Source organism: Ursus arctos, unplaced genomic scaffold, assembly GCF_023065955.2.
Source record: "Ursus arctos isolate Adak ecotype North America unplaced genomic scaffold, UrsArc2.0 scaffold_14, whole genome shotgun sequence".
NCBI classification, from domain to species: Eukaryota; Metazoa; Chordata; class Mammalia; order Carnivora; family Ursidae; genus Ursus; species Ursus arctos.
The window spans coordinates 61,863,493-61,880,682 of NW_026622808.1; the positions used below are offsets into that span (position 1 = coordinate 61,863,493).

Below are 17,190 nucleotides of genomic sequence, written 5' to 3' on the forward strand. Positions count from 1 at the left end.
AAAACAGAAATTACTCTCTTGGCTTCCTCGACTGATGATTCAGGTTGCATATAAAGCATATAATGATGTGTGTGGCAGACTCTTTAGTTAAATGTGCTGGGAAATGTATTATTGTTTCTGTGTTGTCTACAAAGACAGGAGTAACTTGGGCTCAAAGAAGGCTGCCCAGGTAGAGGCCTCATCTTACTTAGTCAAAAATTTATATAACTTACCATCTATGCCGATCATGACAATTATTCCATTTGGAATTCATTTGGTGCCTTCCCATGAAAAGTTTTGTTGGGTTTTGTCAATGATGTTTTGGTGTCTACACAGAGCAAAAATAAACATTTCAGGGGGGAAAATGAAATCAAATAGGGTCCTTGTCTATAAGCAGTTCAAAATAATTTAAAAATTGTTTTAGTGTTTTGTTTTGTGTAGACACTCTCTAAAATAGCACAATTTGGATAGCTATTTGCCTAACCATAGGAGGAGATTCATGTACCTCCAAACATTGGCGTTTCTGATGACCCAGCTCCCGAAGCCTCTCCCCCCATCAAGAGAGTTTATCCACACAACATCTGCCCAACACAGCCTTCTGTAGTGGTAGAAATGTTCTGGTCACACATGGCCAATCAGCCCTTGAAATATGGCTCCTTAACTGAGGAAAAATGCTATTTATTTTAAATAATTTCAATTTAAATAGCCATCTGTGTTTGTGGCTACTATTATCAGAAAGCTCAGCTTTAGAAATTAGTATGTCTTAATAGGCAAGGATTTTATCTAGGACACGTATTGGAAACGTCTCCCAAAGTTTTAGCAATGAGGTTGACCCGGGATAAAGTCAACTTAAAGGGATGAAACATTCGATATGAGACAAAAATACAATCAAGTAGTTATATGAAATGATCTAGAAGGAGCCACTAATCTGGAAATAGTGGTATCATAGATAGTAATAATTTCATTCGGAAAACCAGTCCTGAGCAATGCAAAAATGTATGTATATAGGCAAAAGCAGTAATGAAAAATTCAATTCATGAAAATAAACAATAGGACTACCTGATGTGAGGGAATATTACATATTCTATTTAATACCAAATATAGCTCAAATATTCTCTAGTTTCTGAACTTTGGTAGCAGAGAAAAAGGAATTATTTGCTGAAATTAAGCTGTCTGGTGAAAAAGAAACAAAAGCACACACCACGTACCTGAGAAAGGAACATGTCTTTCCAAAGGGGAAATTCTGTACACTATTCTCTGAGGGAGGGTATCCGAGAGGAAGTCGGGTTTATAGTGTGAGCTACAAAGTAAATAATGAAACAGCAATGTCCCCTTATTCATTGTTGCTCTAAACACTTAGTCTCAATGTATTTCAATCTTGAGTGTTTTCATTTCTAACAGCTCTGCTCCATCATTGCAGCTTGCCATCTGGTGCATGCACGCTTCTACTCATCTACTGCAGCTACGTGTCTACATAAAAACGAATTTGCTTGTTGGCTTACTAGGGGCAGAAATTAAAACTGCCCCCGCACTGCCTGAGTTTTCCCCGAGAAGCTCAGTTTTCCTCTTAGGTTGCTTCTGTGGTCAAAATTCCATTGCTTAGAAGAAAAACTTCCATGTGGAATGCACAAAAAGTAAATTCTCTTAAAATTTTAACGTATCTGTACACTACTGGCATTAGATACTCAGAGTTGGGCAAGTGCTAGTTGGCTTCTGCATTGGGATTGAAAAACAGTAGGAGGTCTAAGGGCTTAGTGCAGCTACTCGTTGAATTATTATGTATACAAACAAGATTTCTATTGCTAGAGGATCAGAAGAGCCTGACCTACTTCGGATAGCTTAAACGTGGCCATGACGATGCCTTCTCCACATTCCTTTCTAAGAAGAAGGGCACCTCAAGCTCTGGTTCTCACATCTGCAGCCTGAATTCAGCATGTTTCCCCACACTTTCTATTGCTGACTTGGCAGATGTTTGTTCATGGCAAACGTAGAGATGCCAAATAAACAAGAGGACCTGTTGTGCTTGGGACTTGGCTTATCGATGGCCACTAGGACCCTTCTCCAGTTGGATGAATACTATTAACTGAGGCAGCATGGCTATATTGGGATGGGTGGATAAAAACTGCTGCCTTCCTCACCTGGACTGGTCAGAAACAGAAGATGTTCTGCAAATTAACCCCTAGTCAGATGCTGTCCTTATAAAGGATCACAGTGCATAGTGATGAGTGGCCCTAAGCTATCTTTGTCCTAAACTACCATCCATTTTCTAAGCCAACATCCCCCGGTAGTACAGAGAAAGTACTCAAGTGCCTGCAAGGGTTGCAGATAGTTTAGACTCTGGAAGGTCAGTAGCGGTTAGAGATGTCAGGCAGGTGGACAGCTTGGGACTCCCCCTTCTTGGATGTGGGAATGTGTGATTAACTGACTCTGACATAGTGGCTACATACACTAGACCAATGAGTACACTGTATGATGAAGCATATTTTAGAAGAACAACAATTTATAACTAAAACAGAAAATCTAAAATAAGATATTTTAAATATGTTTGTATTCTGATGCTCTTTTTTTTTCAATTTTACTACCATTTTTGCACCTACGATAAGGAAAACATATACATGGAAATTTATGCTCTTCTTAAAGGAGGTAATTACTACATAAAATAGTTGAACTGTCAATATAAGGAGGCATTTAAAAATATATACACTGCTGGAAAATGGATGTGGGCACCAAACCCTATATAAGTAAAGATGCCTAGAAGATTCTGGAACACGCTTCTGTGCTGTGCTAATTTGTTATGGTTTTTGTTTTGTTTTGCTTCTTCATTTGTTTGGATCTCTAACATTCTCAACATTATGCTATTTGTTTCATCCTACTGGACTAACCATGCAGGCTGGTCAGCATAGCTGGACTAGGCTGAGGAAAAAAAAAAAAAAAAAAAGGATGGGAAAAGGAAGAAAAGAAAGCTCTGACCAGATAGATAAGTTAACTGGGAGCTGGTTCCCTCAACGGCTACAGCTCAAGCAACTAAAACCCGACTGCTTTAAATCAAGAGGCACCAGCACTCCCATGTTCAGAGGTACCTGAATTGTGGTGAACTGGTCTACCAAAGGCTATTGAACGCACCGAAAGAGTGAGCATAATATCTATGGTCTCTATCGCAGCCTCTTCTCCAAAAGGGAGGAAAAAAAAAGAATAAAAGGAATATTGTGTGCAGATTTATTTTATACATACCTATATATTTACTTTTCCTGTAGACTGTATACCACCAGTAAGAAAGAGTGTACAAAAGTCTGTTACTTGGTACACTATCCCACCAACAGTATAGCTTTTGCCTGCTTTCTAAAAGGTAAGAAACGATCTAATTTTTATTTATTTGTATGTTCTTGTCTCTACTGAGAAAAGAAGTGTTTCCATGAAAACTGTGCATGATACCTGTAAATCTATTTATATGATGAAATGTGTTTTCGGAGATGATCTGTTTGCTAAGCATAGTGCAGACAGCTGCTATGGGTCACATGCTTGGTTTCTTTTCTGGAGAACATGCATGTGGGTGTGCGTACATCTGTCTTTTCTAATCAATCAGGTAGCCAACAGCGGTGGAATTGGTGCTGGGCACTCTGGTATATGGGCTACTTTAAAATTACCGATGGTGAGAGATTATTTTTAAATGTATGTTGTCTTGTGCTGGTTTTAGAAGGCAACGTGGAAACTTATAAGGAAGAAAGGGGGATGTTTTACAAGCCTAGTAAAAATGTTTGTTCTGGTTTATTTTTAGTAAATACATTCCCAGAAATGTATTCATTCAAAAAACAATGAATGGCCTTACCATCTCAAACCCAAAAAAGTCTCGGTTCCTTCCTTACAGCAAAGGAATAGAAAAGGCTTTGCTGGATGGGCTTGGTAGGGTGTTGAAGCTGAACTATGGCTCATAGTTCAGCCTTAGAGAAACACGGAACCAACTTCAGTCATGTCACTGAGCAAGGAAAGCTTCGGTGAAAGACCTCAAGAATCTATAATGAGTTTTAACATTAGTCAAACCTGGAAATCACCAATAAATACCAAAGGTATTCAAACGAATCACTTAGGAGAAACGGTGAATGGTGTGATGTGTGAACTGGGCATGGGAATGAGCAGACATAAGAATAATCATTGATTCTTCACTGGTGTTTACTATTTGGGGCTCTCACTAAAAGATATATGCTATGTATGTATTTATTATTATTGTTATTATTATTATCACTACCTCCTTTAGCCTACACAATAGTATAAAACAGTGGAAAAGAAGGCTTATATTGACAAGCATCCCTATCTAGCTGAAAGTCAAAGTATTCCAAACTGTGGGAAAACAGACAGTGGAAAACATCGTGTAGGGTTATTAAAATCACGTGGTGGCTGTGAATACAAGGTTGCCTTTTGATTTCCCTTAAACCTGCTACTGTACTTACAAAATAGAGAAACCTATCTGTATAAAGATTCCAAGAGAGAGTGGAGAAGTCTTGTCATGGGAGGGAGAAATACTGCTTCCTAACATGGGCTAGTCTTCCTTTTTTCTATGTTGCTAGCATGGAACTTTTATCAGATCATTGCTGTGCATCTTTTTTTTTTTTTTTCTTAATCCGTTTAGCACTGTAAGACAGGACAAGAGTCCTTTCAGAGTAATTACATTTCCTGTTGATTTTAGATAGGTGCCTGCAGCTCAGTCTTTAATTTGGGGTATATTGTTCACACACTTATTTCCTTTCTCCATATCAACATGATCTGTCCTAGTTTTTAAATAGGGCATTCTTTTCTCCCGGTGAATATATAACAGTATCCAGTGAGATTTCAAGTTTTTGTATGCCAAGGGCTCGTCAAAACACTGCACCTCATCACTTGAGTCACCCTTTTACATGAGACTCTCTGAGAATAAAAGAGAAGGCATTTTCCCTGGGTAAAAATGATAGATTTAATCTCAATCCATTAAAAATTCTCTTTCGTTCCATTCTAAGTTGATGCCTTTTGGGTTAAAGGATGAAAATGTTCTAAGTCAATTTTTCAGTTAAAAAAATACTTTTAGGATATGCTGTTTCAAAATAACTTTTGGCTAGGATCTTTTTTGTTTCAAAGATTTTGACCGGGTGCTCTTTTCTGCCAATGTGAAGGTGGCTTTACACATTAATGATAATGATCTGATACTGTTACTTAAAAAAATAATTGGGAAGTTGGTCCAAGTTACATGTACTCGAAGAGGGTAGTGATTTACCTTGTTCAGGTTACAGTGAGACAGCAAAGCTCGGTAGAAGAGGGAAGGAAGGCACGTAAAGTTGTGTGTTCAAATCCATTTCTATGTTGCATTTAGACAGACGAAAACAGTAATGGAAAATTTGTAGATTCGAGTAAACTTCTGTCCCCCCGGGCTAGTAAGACTTCAGTCCAACAAAGGTGGAATCTACAGAGCAGATCACACACCTACTTGTGGGGGGTTGAAGGAAGCACGTTCAAATCAGGCAGAAGAGAACTTAACCTGGTTTGGAAGCGCACTCCATCTCCTGCCTGTGTGGAACAGCCCTCTCGCACAGACACCCCAGGCCAGACATCAGCTCAATCAGCACTGCCTGCCATCTCCTGGCTGAATGTCTGTAGATCTTAAAACTCTGCAGAGGCTTATCAATCTAACGACGTTTGTTTTAAAATGCAATTAAGCAACAAAAACACAATCAATCTGGTGTCATTACCAGGTCAGGAAACAGGTTGTTTTGTGAGGAGGTAAATTTTCACGCGGCAGGATGGTGTTCTCATTTTAAAACTTGAGCAGTTAATTCAGCCACGCAAACAATAGCCCTGAGTCTTGTATTTAGAAGGTACGTTCCTCCTAGCAAGCACACTGGTTATAATACTATTGACATTGCACTAATTTATTAAATGGTATTGTAAAAACATCAATCATTTCTTGTCTCTTATAATTACTATAATGGGGTTATCTTACATTTTAAAGCTTTGCGGAAACTGTGTAAGCCACATTTTTGTATCATGTTGAGACTCTCCCTCCTCCTTAACATTCAATGTGATATCTCTGCGCTAACTGGAGACTCCGTCAATTTAAAATCCATCTTGAAACACTCTGTAAGTATAGCATAGCACAGAATATACGTTACCTGACCTCTGACATAGAATCACCTTAGAAATAAATGCAGCTATAAATCTTGTTGGCCTATTTCTTTCTACCTAAGAGCTCCATGAAATACCATTATTCCTCCCGTCGGGGTTTGAATCCTCAGCATCCTCAAAAAAAACAGTATTTGCCACTCAGTTCTTCAACGTCATTTCACTTAAAGAACAGGATGAAAATTCACGTGGCTGGAATCTGTAGTCTTTCTTAGCATAAAAGAAACATATGCATCCTGCCCCAAAGCCATTACAATTATGTTAAGTTTTACATTTTATCACGGCACCACAGCAATCCGGCCAGGATTTATGAACTCTAAGGCTATTCTTCAGTTGGGTCCATCAAAGACATGATTGTCAAGCCCCACTCCTCTGGGCCAGTCCTGAACTGACTAGAAAGTGGGGACAGAAGAGAACAGTACCCACAGGGAGCCCAGATCTTATGGAAGACTGAAAGGAAAGCAATTAGAATTCAAACAGGAGTAGGTCTTAGGAGAGGCCGTACCAAGCGCTAGCAAGCTACAGGTGGACAGCATCACCCAGCAGGGTTTGTTTGAGTTGGTCTTAAAGATGCAGGACTCCAGGCAAGCATAAAGGAAAGACACTCGAGGCAGAAAACAAGGATGCACAAAGAACCAGAAGTACAAACGAATATGGTATTTGCTAAGATTAGAAAGCAGTTCTGTGAGGCTCGAGTATTTTGTTTGGACGCAGGGGATGACACGTAGGAAAGCGGCCTGTGCGTAGAGGGACCGAGTCATCTTTATCTTCGTGCCTTTAGCACAGGGTGTGGCAAATACTAGGTTCTCAGAAAATGTGCATGGAATGATTGGCGTAAATATAATACCTCACATACCAAAGCCTCCTAACCTTACCAGAACAGAATATGTACACAATAAGTATTTATTAATAATAACAAAATACCGTATCTGCAGACGGAGCAAGTGGAGTTGTATCCTTCCAGATAAAACCTCTAAAAATTACAGACTGCCTTGAAAAGTCAGTTTTTTGACTGTGATGTCACAGGTTTCAAATCCATGTTGTGGGTCTTACATAAAACTCTTGAAACTGACGATCAATGTTACATCTGCGTGCAGGTAATTAACCAAGGTCTCTTTTGATGAGCTAATCCTGTGTATAAAACCAACAAAGTTTTATGCCTATTTCTTTCCCTTTATAGCCTACAGATATCTATTCTATTTGTCTTCAAAGGGCACGTGAACTTCAAAATTACCACTGGAAATGGATCCTATGCACACTTGATTTAAATGGTTAGAGCTTCTAATCTGGTAAAAGCAAAAACAGAATCAATTTGGTAGTTTTCTGATTATTAAGTACTTTTTTTTTTTTTTTTTTTTTTAGAAACTGGCATTTAGGAAAGATTTTGTCTTTTAGGCTCCAAGTATCATTTGCATTTAAAAAGAAAACAGTGTGTATCCTAAACCAAAGTCAGTTAATCTCTACAATCTTTCTTCTTCCCAATTACTGTGGGTGAGCATCCTCTCTCAGGACGCAAGTGATGGTGACTCTTATTTCTGCCTCTCAAAGACATGTCTCAGCTTCGCAGAGTTTTTGTTTTTTGGGTTTTTTTTTTCTGCCTGTACAATGGAACATGGATGCATTTTAAATTAACTTTCTCTAGGAATCAAAGGTAATCATTATTTCTCTTTATGATCCACATGAATATTCTCATTATTTTTCTCTTTTCAAGTTTAAGATTAGTTTTGAATGCCCTTATATCTTTGCCTTCTTTCAGAGTAACCTCCAAGGACCCCAGCTTGCACTAAGAGCACTGAGGAAATGTGTCCACAGCCTGTTCTTGCTGAGCTGACCCAAACGCTTAGAAGAACACGATATGAATCAGTAACCCCACTTCCTGTAAGTGTTGGTCCAAGTATTAGTTATGACCTTGAGCATGCTGTTTCTTTTCTCTGGCCAAGAATAAGGAAAGCTGCACTAAGTTTCTTCTCTGATAGTTGAGGTAGCATAAGCTCGATCACCTCATAGACTTCTGGGATCCTGGATAAGTCCTATCCTATGTGATCTTCAGTTTCCCCGGTAGAAGATGGGAGAATGCTTTTCTCCAGGGGATACCATGAAGATGGCATGGAATTCTGCAAATAAAAGCCTTCCTTTATAAAGGCTGTGCATATAGGAGGTAGCATTGTTAGTCCCTGCTCATCTTTTGGTTTAATTAGCTTTGCTTTCTCCTCTTTGTGGTTACATTTTTCATTTCCATAAACCATCAAAGTTGGAAGGAATAACATCTAGATTGCCAACGAAGTTAGGCAACCTTTTCTCTATGTAAAACAAGCTCTGTTTCCAAGATGGGACCCTTTGGTGTTTTGATGGGTCAGTAATAGTCTTTCAGCTTGGTGAAATTGACAGGGAAGTCTATCAGTCACTCAGCAAGCCTGCCGTGGAAGAGATAGGCTCATACCGCCTGATACATGAACCACTCCATATGATTAACTTCGACAGGTAACTCCACGCTGGCTGGCAAGCTGAAGAGCATTTTACGTACAAATAATCGTTCTGGGGTATGTCTTGAGTGACGGAATAATGACTGAGTGCAACACAGTCCCTTAATCTTTGTTTGTGAAAACACATTTTGTTTCCTTTCGAGGCCAGGATACTACAACAAAATCAATTAACAAAACCCCTCAGAGATCTTTGTTGATACTTTGAAGTTTGGTATTTATCAAGTTTGTATCAAACATAGAACTTTCTTGAAGGGCTGGGCTCATTTATCTCAGTCTTCAAAGGGCCTCACACGGTGCTTTATAACAATTTAATAATTCATAATCATGAGGGTAATAATTGGACCATATTATCCATATTGCTACAGACTTACAAAGTGCTCAACCATCTATTGAGACAGGACTTACTGTCCCCATTTAACATGTGGAGAAACTGAGGCTCAGAGCAGTGCAGCAACTTCCCAGTGACACACATGTGCCCAGTGGCGCAGTGCATGTCTGCACACGAGCTTCTGGCCAGAGTCCTGTTTAATCAACTTTTCTGAAATTAAATAGGATGGAACACAACGTTTCAGTCGATATAATCAATCTCATCAACATTTATTGCTCTCATCGGTAGATTCTAGAAGCCCTCGAGGGCTTCAAGGCAGAAAGCGTAATCTGAGTTCAGTGACATTTGGAAATGAGATGGGCCCTCTTTTTTCTTTCTGTTTGGTACTGCAAATGATAAGACAATTTGGTGTTCTTTCACCTATTCTTGGATTCTTTTGGTGGTCCGAAAAATTAAAGACTGTTGTTGCCTCCAAGAACATGGTCTTCCAGAGCTGAAAATGTTTAACTCTTGAGAACTCACTGAAATCCACTGCATAACACACTCAAGGCCTACTGGGCATCCCAGGCTGAGGGCAACATGTTCAGAGTTAAGATCCCAAGTCATCAGATATTGATGGCTGTAAGCAGACTCCACCTCTGCGTTCGGTGGCACGAGAACCTCAGCAAATGAAATTAAGCCTAGAAAAGGATTTGCTCTCATTAAAAAATGGCACTTCCCTGGCACAAACATGTGGAAAGCTAATTCCCACCATAGTTTCATCACCTCTTCCTTCTCTCTCTGCTTTTGCCAGAGTGAAGCTCTTTAAAGAAACTGGCCACTGGAGTCATTATCATCTGTGTTAGCTGAAAATTTGATTAATCTGGCCTCCCAGGGTTAGCATGAAAAATTCTAGATTTTTGTTCTAGGAACTTAATTTCTCTTTTCCTCATTTTGGTCATGTTTGCAAATTTCATTTGCATTTTAATTTGCGGTGGTTTGCCAAAGTCCAGACTGAGACTTTAGCTGTTGTTTCTATTCAGGTGAAAAGTGCAACCACAAGTGGCCATCTGCACTGGCATACAGGCAGGCAATTGTCCAAGGCAAGTATCGTTTTGCATTCTTCTAAGTATCCTGAGCAAGCTTTGCTACCCAGCCCACCAAGGAATGTAATAAAGAGACCCTCTCCAGTTTTCAGGACACACTTAGCCTTAGGTGGTTCTCCTCACATACTAGCACTGTCCTTGTCCTCTCAATATTCCAAAATCAGAAATGACACGAAAGGAGTCTTCAGACCTCAGCCCATTAGAACCCTTTCTAGGGGCTTTATTTAGGAAAGACATCGATACGGGGAAAGAGCAAATGGGGAAAGAGATCCCTACTGTGATCTACTTTGATGTGACCCTTTCAAAGCCAGTCCCTCCCTGGGTATTGGGTTCTCAGTCCATCCTGGGTAAAGTAGTAGGTATGGTAGCATCAGTGGGGGCTACTTGACTCCCCTACAAAGTAAAAGAAAGTGAAAGAGGATCAGCGTCTGAGACCCTGCCATTTCTGCCAAGTGGACAAAATGCTGACCCTTTAGAAAAGGTCATCTCTCTGTGCCTCAGTTTCCTCATCTGTAAAATATAACCTCGTAGTTTTCTTAGTTGTGAAAACTACATAAAAGTAAAGGACTTAGAACAGAGTTTGGGGGCACCTGGGTGGCTCAGTTAAGCATCTGACACTTGATCTCAGCTCAGGTCTTGATCTCAGGGTCATGAGTACAAGGCCCTACTTAAAAAAAAAAAAAAAAGAAAGAAAGAAAGAAAAGAAGTTTGGCACAATAGTTATTCAAATGTTAGCCATCAGTGTTGCTATTAGGTCATCTAACATTAACTGAATTTTTCTATTTGTGTTTCCTCTAGGAAAGAATTTGGAGCTTCCAATCTGATTCCAACCTTTTCCATGTGATCTCTTGTACCCATTCTATTTTTGTACCACACATAATAAAGTTTGAGAGTGTCAAGTAATCCATCTGTATCTGATTTTTGTCTGGAAAGACTTGCAGGATTTTCAGATTGAAATATCAATCCATCTCCTGTCTTGTCTTTCACCTGTTTAGTATTGATCATTTCTGGAGCAATGTGTCTTAAAGACAAAAGTTCACTGCACTATCAAGAGAGAGACCTGGGAAACCACATTTAAACACACTTCGTTTCCATTTAATTTCATAACACAGCACATATTTCCTTTCCATAAATACATTCAACACGGTCACCACCGTGGCAATGTTATATTAAAATATTACTGTTAGTACTCAGATATTTAAGGAAATACCAAGGATCAATTTTAAAATTCTATTTATGGCAGAAAATCTGCCAAGAAGAAATCTTTTGAAATGCATTTCAGTTTATCCTTCAGTCTAATTTATATCTTTTGTTCCCTCCCCTGGTGCTCATCAAAATGTCGCGAAGTTCCCCAGGGTTCCGTTACACATCCAGGTTTGGAAGCTTGCTTTCTTTCTTTTTTTCTTTTCTTTTCTTTCTTTTCTTTTCTTTTTTTTTTTTTTTTTTTTTCTTTAAACCCTGCCTGGTAATCAACACATATAATATGGTGTTGATGTGATGGTGATCATTTATACAGCCGAGTATTTTCCAGGATTTTAAAATGGTTTTTTAAAAAAAATAGTCAGGTTTTTCACACGCATGGCATCGACCATGTTCCCAGGAAATCATTTCTAGCTGTCTGCTAGCACTGTGAGAAGCTATTTCAAGGTCTCCTCTCAAGAGAGTCTTCCAGACTGGTGTTGCAAACTAAATAAAGACGAAGCTAATTGCTGAGCTCTATTACTGGAGCTGGAAAACAGCACCATTTATGTTTAAGGCTGAATTTCCATGACAACCCCAGATAAGAAGCTAGGTTAGTATTTCTTGTTCCTGCACAGGGCCACAGGTTATGGCCTTCTGTGGGCACAGTGAGGTGATACATCTTTATGCAACAATTCTAAGCTACTCAGTAGGTCACCTCTGAATTTAATTAGCCCAGAAGTTTTCAAAGAGATGAAATATTTTTAAATTTTCATTGATGCTTTTCTGCCCAACCAGGTAACAAAAAAGATCAGGATAACCATTGTTTCATTTACCACTGCTGTTAATGAATTCAGTGCGATCTTACAGACAGGCAGTCTGGTGCACAGGTTAAAACCGAGGGTGCCGAACACTTACTCCTGGATGCGAAATCCAACTTTGCCCTGCTCTAGATTGCAGTGTGGGCGCCTTGCTTACTCTATGCATCGATTTCTCATCTACCAAAAGGGTGTACTGTTAGTAACTACCTCATCAGGTTGTGGTTAGGATTAGTGTACATAACATGCTTAACACAATGCTTGGTATATAATATAATGCTCCTTAATTACTTGTTACTCTTTTTATGAATTCACCAACTAAGCGGTAGCTGCTTGGTTCATATGGTAGCCACTAGCCACACAGAACTATTTACACTAATTAGAATTAAATAAAATTATTTTGTTCTTCAGTTGCACCAACTACCTTCCAAGTGCTCAGTGGGCCCACCTAGCTAATGACTACCATACTGGAGCAAAGATACAGACCACTGCCGTCATCACTAACAGTCCTGCTGGATAGGGCTCTGGCCATACGCAGCCTGGAGAAAGCAAAAAGGGGGATAGGAACATCCTTTATAGAAGTGGTATCATTTGTTCTTAGCACTCTCCCTTGGTTGTGGAAATAGTCTCAAGGCTCTCTCTGAAAGCGCTGGAATCTCTCTCTTACGTAGCATCTCGGAAAAAGTGCCTGACACTGTGGAATAGACAATAAATACTGTGAAGACCAACAACAAAATTTCTGTGAACGGTTTCCTCTCAGGTGGGAAGGCTCCCCATTCTTTTATAATGTTCTGTATTTATTGATTCTCTGGCTGAACATAATTCTTGAAAATCGAGGAAGGTGGCAAGCCTGTAGTCGTCACATGTCTTATGGTAGAACCCGTACTTAGCAGAGAGGGTGATTTTCTTAATCGCCACCCAAATGCAAGCAGCGTGCACATTCATCCGCCACACCAATGTTGCTCCACAGCAGGAAAGTCAGTTTAAATATTCAAGGATGTGAGCACAGGCCTTCACCCAAACAGCACACTTCGAGACACCTTTCCCTGGTGATTACCCAACTTGGCAATTCTGGTGTAGGCAAAAAAATGATTGGCCTTTCCCATCAGAGTCAGATTGACATGGCCTAGGATTGATTTGTCCCACGCACTGATACTTGATTTGTCCTATGCATCGATTAGTCCTTGGAAACCGTGTCTGGCAGGTGCTTGGTAATAGTTTGAGAGTAAGGGAAAAATACAAGCAAAACACAAAAGATGTCTATCATTTTCAACAAGCAGAAGTTTTATGTGAACGAGGAACAGTTAGTGATGTTATGCATCGTCTAAAGAAGTCTCTATCAATGTATATTCTAGAGAACTTTTACCGCAAAACGATCACAGAAAGCTAGGAACAAGAGCCCATGTCATATACGAAATGCCAGAGCGGCTCTATCAACCCATTTCGTATACTACAGCTTCTCTACGGGCCTCTCCCTGCTTCTCGGATGCTCATTCCAGAACGCAGGATGTAAAACGGCTGCATAAGGGAGAGCGAGAATAAAAACTGCCTCTGATTTCAAACTTTCCAGACAAGTTATTTATTGCCTAATGGGAAAAAAAATGTAATTGATTGTATTGATTGCTCAATATTGTCTGCATAACAGTATAATGAGTCAATGTTCCAGAAGTGCAGAAAAAGATAAAAAGACAAATCCATGGAGTTTTTAAAAATTGCATCATCATCAATTAACTGTGACCATCAACTACCCCTTATATAACATTTTTTAGTCTTATTTTGCTGTGTCCTTGCACATACAGCGTCTCGTTTCATCCTCAGGGCATCACACTGAGGTGGGGGTATTGCCCTCATGACATGCACAGCCTACAGCTCCTGGGGTTAAGAGCCTCATCCTCGCTATTCGTGACAAGGCAGCTTTAGAGGCCATTCTGACCCCATTTTACACACACCCAGGTCTCTTTAAAGAGCTGAAATATCTTTAGACTAACAGATGCATTTTAAGCTGGGGGTAGAGGGGTCAAAAATCCCTCATTATAGAAGATTTAAATTTATAGCACGGTCTGGAAAACAAAGCAAAACAACAACAACAAAAGCCTCTTTTTCCTTCTATCTGTAGATGATATCAGCAATGAGTAGCCACTTGTCACCTTATCTATAGAAAGGTGAACGCTCGAGCCAGAATGGGAAGTAAAGGTAGACAGATAGACGGCTATAGAAGTAACGAATTATTAATACCAGGTAACAACGTAAGCCGTATATCTCCCCAAGGCCAGGAGGCTGACTGGAGAGGAGTGTGCTGTGTCTGATGGGAAGGAAGAGGATTCTATCTTACACTTGGTTTAGCTTCTGCTGAGTGGGTTATAAAGACAATGCCTAGGCCCCAGTTAAACCTAGGATTCTTTTTTATAAGCTTGCAAAGCTTACCAAAGAGGTTAAACCAAGTCTGAAATGAAAGATGTTTACTGTTTCTTTTGTCTACTAGTCTTCTCGTCAACAGAGCCTGACCCCAAAGCAGCCAACATGATTTATGGAGTATTTACTATTGTTAGGGACTGGACATGTAACGCTGAGATAGAACTACCGGCAGCTCCTCCAGGAGGTCACAACCCAAAGGGGAAGGAAGAACAACACCTTGTCAGATGTGATTCATGGATGCATTACTAGAAGTATGTGCTGAGGACTGAGAGTAGCCATTTGCTCTCGCGGATGGCAAGGGGACGTTCTAACTGTGCCTTAAATAATGAATCAACATGGGAGAGGGTGTTCCACACAGAGGGATCCTAGTCCAAGTACGTGAAATGGTGGCAACAATGTTAGCGACAGTGCTGGGTAGCAGGTATTGAGTACCTCCCATGTACAAGCCACTATTTCAAGTACTCAACGTGTATTAACTCATTTAATCATAATAACCTTATTGTATATGCATCATTAAGCCCATATTACAGGTGAGGAAAGTGAGGCACAGGGATTTCAAGGAACTTCCCCAAAGGCGCACAGCTGACAGGTAGAGGAACCTGCATATATGCTCAGTCATCTGGGCTCAGAGGTCCTGCTTCTGACCACTGTAGTGCCTTCCAGTGATAGGTACATTGAGGAAAAGCCATTCTCCAGCACGGTTAGACCAGGAGGTTCTCAACTAAGGCACTAGTGACATTTGGAGCCGAATAAATCTCTGTTGCAGGGGCTGTCCTGTGCTCTGTAGAGTGTTCAGCAGTGTCCCGGACCTCTACCCTCGAGATGCCAGTAGTTCCAGCCTACAGTTGTGCACGTCTATCAGAAATGTCTCTAGACATCGCCAAATGTTCTCTGAGGACAAATTCGCCCAGTTGGAAACCACTGGACAAGCACATGATGTGTGAAAATGAAGCAAGGCAGAAAAATAGATTAGAACTGTGTCTATCCTCAAAGTCTATTCTGAAGGCTGTGGGAATGTACCCTTAGGGAGAAAGGTGCCATTTGGGGTTCTTAAACTGAGGAGCAGCAGAAGAGGTAACTTGCAGAAGCATTGCAACAGCGGCTTCTGTGAGGTACAGAATATACACTCTGACGTCTCAGCTTAGGAACGGGTTTTCTCTGACTTAATGATGACTTTATGAACTAACAGTATGTTCACAAATCTTGAAGTTAAAGATATCAAAGGATAATCTATAAGAACAATCCAAAAGTTGAGGCAGCCATTTCTCCCTGTGGTCCCTGGAATGCAGCCAGTCCCTGACCTGAAAGCTCAAAACTCGGTTTTACTTCAGGCAAGAAAACTTGTGGATCTGGGGAAAAAACTGACCATCCAGTCTTCTTAAGAAGCTCCAGTGTCAGATTCCATGTTATTGTGTTAAGTGTGAACATAGTTATGTCAACTTCAGAGAGGCCGTTTCTACAACAAGATTTACTGGACACTTGGCAATGATGGAAAAAATGGAAGTATTCTCCCTGCAAGTCTCTATATGGGCAAAATTTCAAACCACTGGGTATGTGTTCAGAGCAGCTCTTTTATTAGCAGGAAGAAAGATCTATGCACTTTCTAAGTATTCTACAATAAACATGTTATAAAACAAAAGATGGTTTTCGAATGATCTAATTCAGAATTGTGCCTCGGGCGGTGAATAAACACTGGCCTGACTGTACAATTTCATCTATTCTTCAAGCATCAGCTTTCTTTTCTATTACTGTTTTGACTCTCAGTGTGTTATGTCACTGGGAAGGATTAGAAAGGGATAGTTTCCGAGCTTTCTTTACAAGACTGCCATAGCCATCTTGAATCTAGTGCAGCTCTAAGCTTCTAACAAACTTCATAGTTTCGAAGATGGATTTCTTTTAAGAGGAATAACTTGATTGCCTGTGAAAAGTTATCTAATCCCAGAGGAAGCAAACAATGAACCTCTGACAGAAAAAACCAGCCTTAGGGTCAGAGTCAAGGACTTCAGACTTGGACATAGTGTTACTTGGACAAAAGCATCTTCCCACCCTGTCTGGCAACAGGGGGATTTGAGTGCCCTCATTAATGAGGTCCTTTTGAGGTTGGGTAAGATGACACAAGCTAAGGTCCCAGGCTGTGGTCTGATCTATGGCCAACATTCAGTAATCCACATCCAGAAATTAAGACAATCATTTAGGACTTTGGCGAGATCAGACCTATCTTGGAACCTCCTGGAGACTCTTGCATACACATAGGGGAATGACCTGGCTTCAGCAGGAGCACATCTCAGCCACTGTGTGAATCTCCCTCAGCTCAAGGCAGGAAGCTGCCCCACAGCTCATCTCACCGTGGTCTCGATGCTGGCTGGGAGGGCTGGGAGGCTGGAAACTGGAACCCCAGCCTCCCAATGTCAGCAGTTCTCCTGGGAATAACATCAGGCCCTCAGCTTGCATTATAGTGGGAAAAAGACATGATAGTGTTGTCTTCATCAGCTTTGTTTTAAAAGAGGTACTCAAAGAGAATGTTCAAGTCTAGATCTGGCATTCAACTAATGATTTGAATTTTTAAACAGCTGTAGTTTTTTCAAGTTTTACCATTAGTATTTGAAGGCGATTGCTAAGCTTTTAGATTCTTCATAAATAGTAAATAGATTTAGACATAAATATCCTGTAATATGAGCTTTGTTCCTTTTATTCGGAAGCAAGTTGCAATTTCTCATTTAACATGATAAATCCATACAGAGCAGCCATTGTATGGGAAG

General features: G+C 40.2%; 1 protein-coding gene across 3 annotated transcripts in view; it reads left to right on the forward strand.

Moving 5' to 3' along the window:
* The window catches only part of GRM7 (glutamate metabotropic receptor 7), an 852,405-nt gene that overhangs the window by 798,116 nt on the left and 37,099 nt on the right, over positions 1–17,190 (forward strand). Inside the window, exons 10-12 of one of the 3 annotated variants that reach the window (XR_007191722.2) lie at positions 3,234–7,774; positions 7,880–8,001; positions 9,957–10,770. The exons of 1 other annotated variant lie outside the window; for it this stretch is intronic. Coding sequence is in view for 1 of the 2 variants with exons in the window: in XM_057311893.1 (XP_057167876.1) it covers positions 3,234–3,304 (71 nt within the window). In the remaining variant the exon portion in view is untranslated. Of the gene's footprint in view, positions 1–3,233; positions 7,775–7,879; positions 8,002–9,956; positions 10,771–17,190 lie in introns of those variants that run through there. One more of the 3 variants, XM_057311893.1, reaches the window with a different exon arrangement.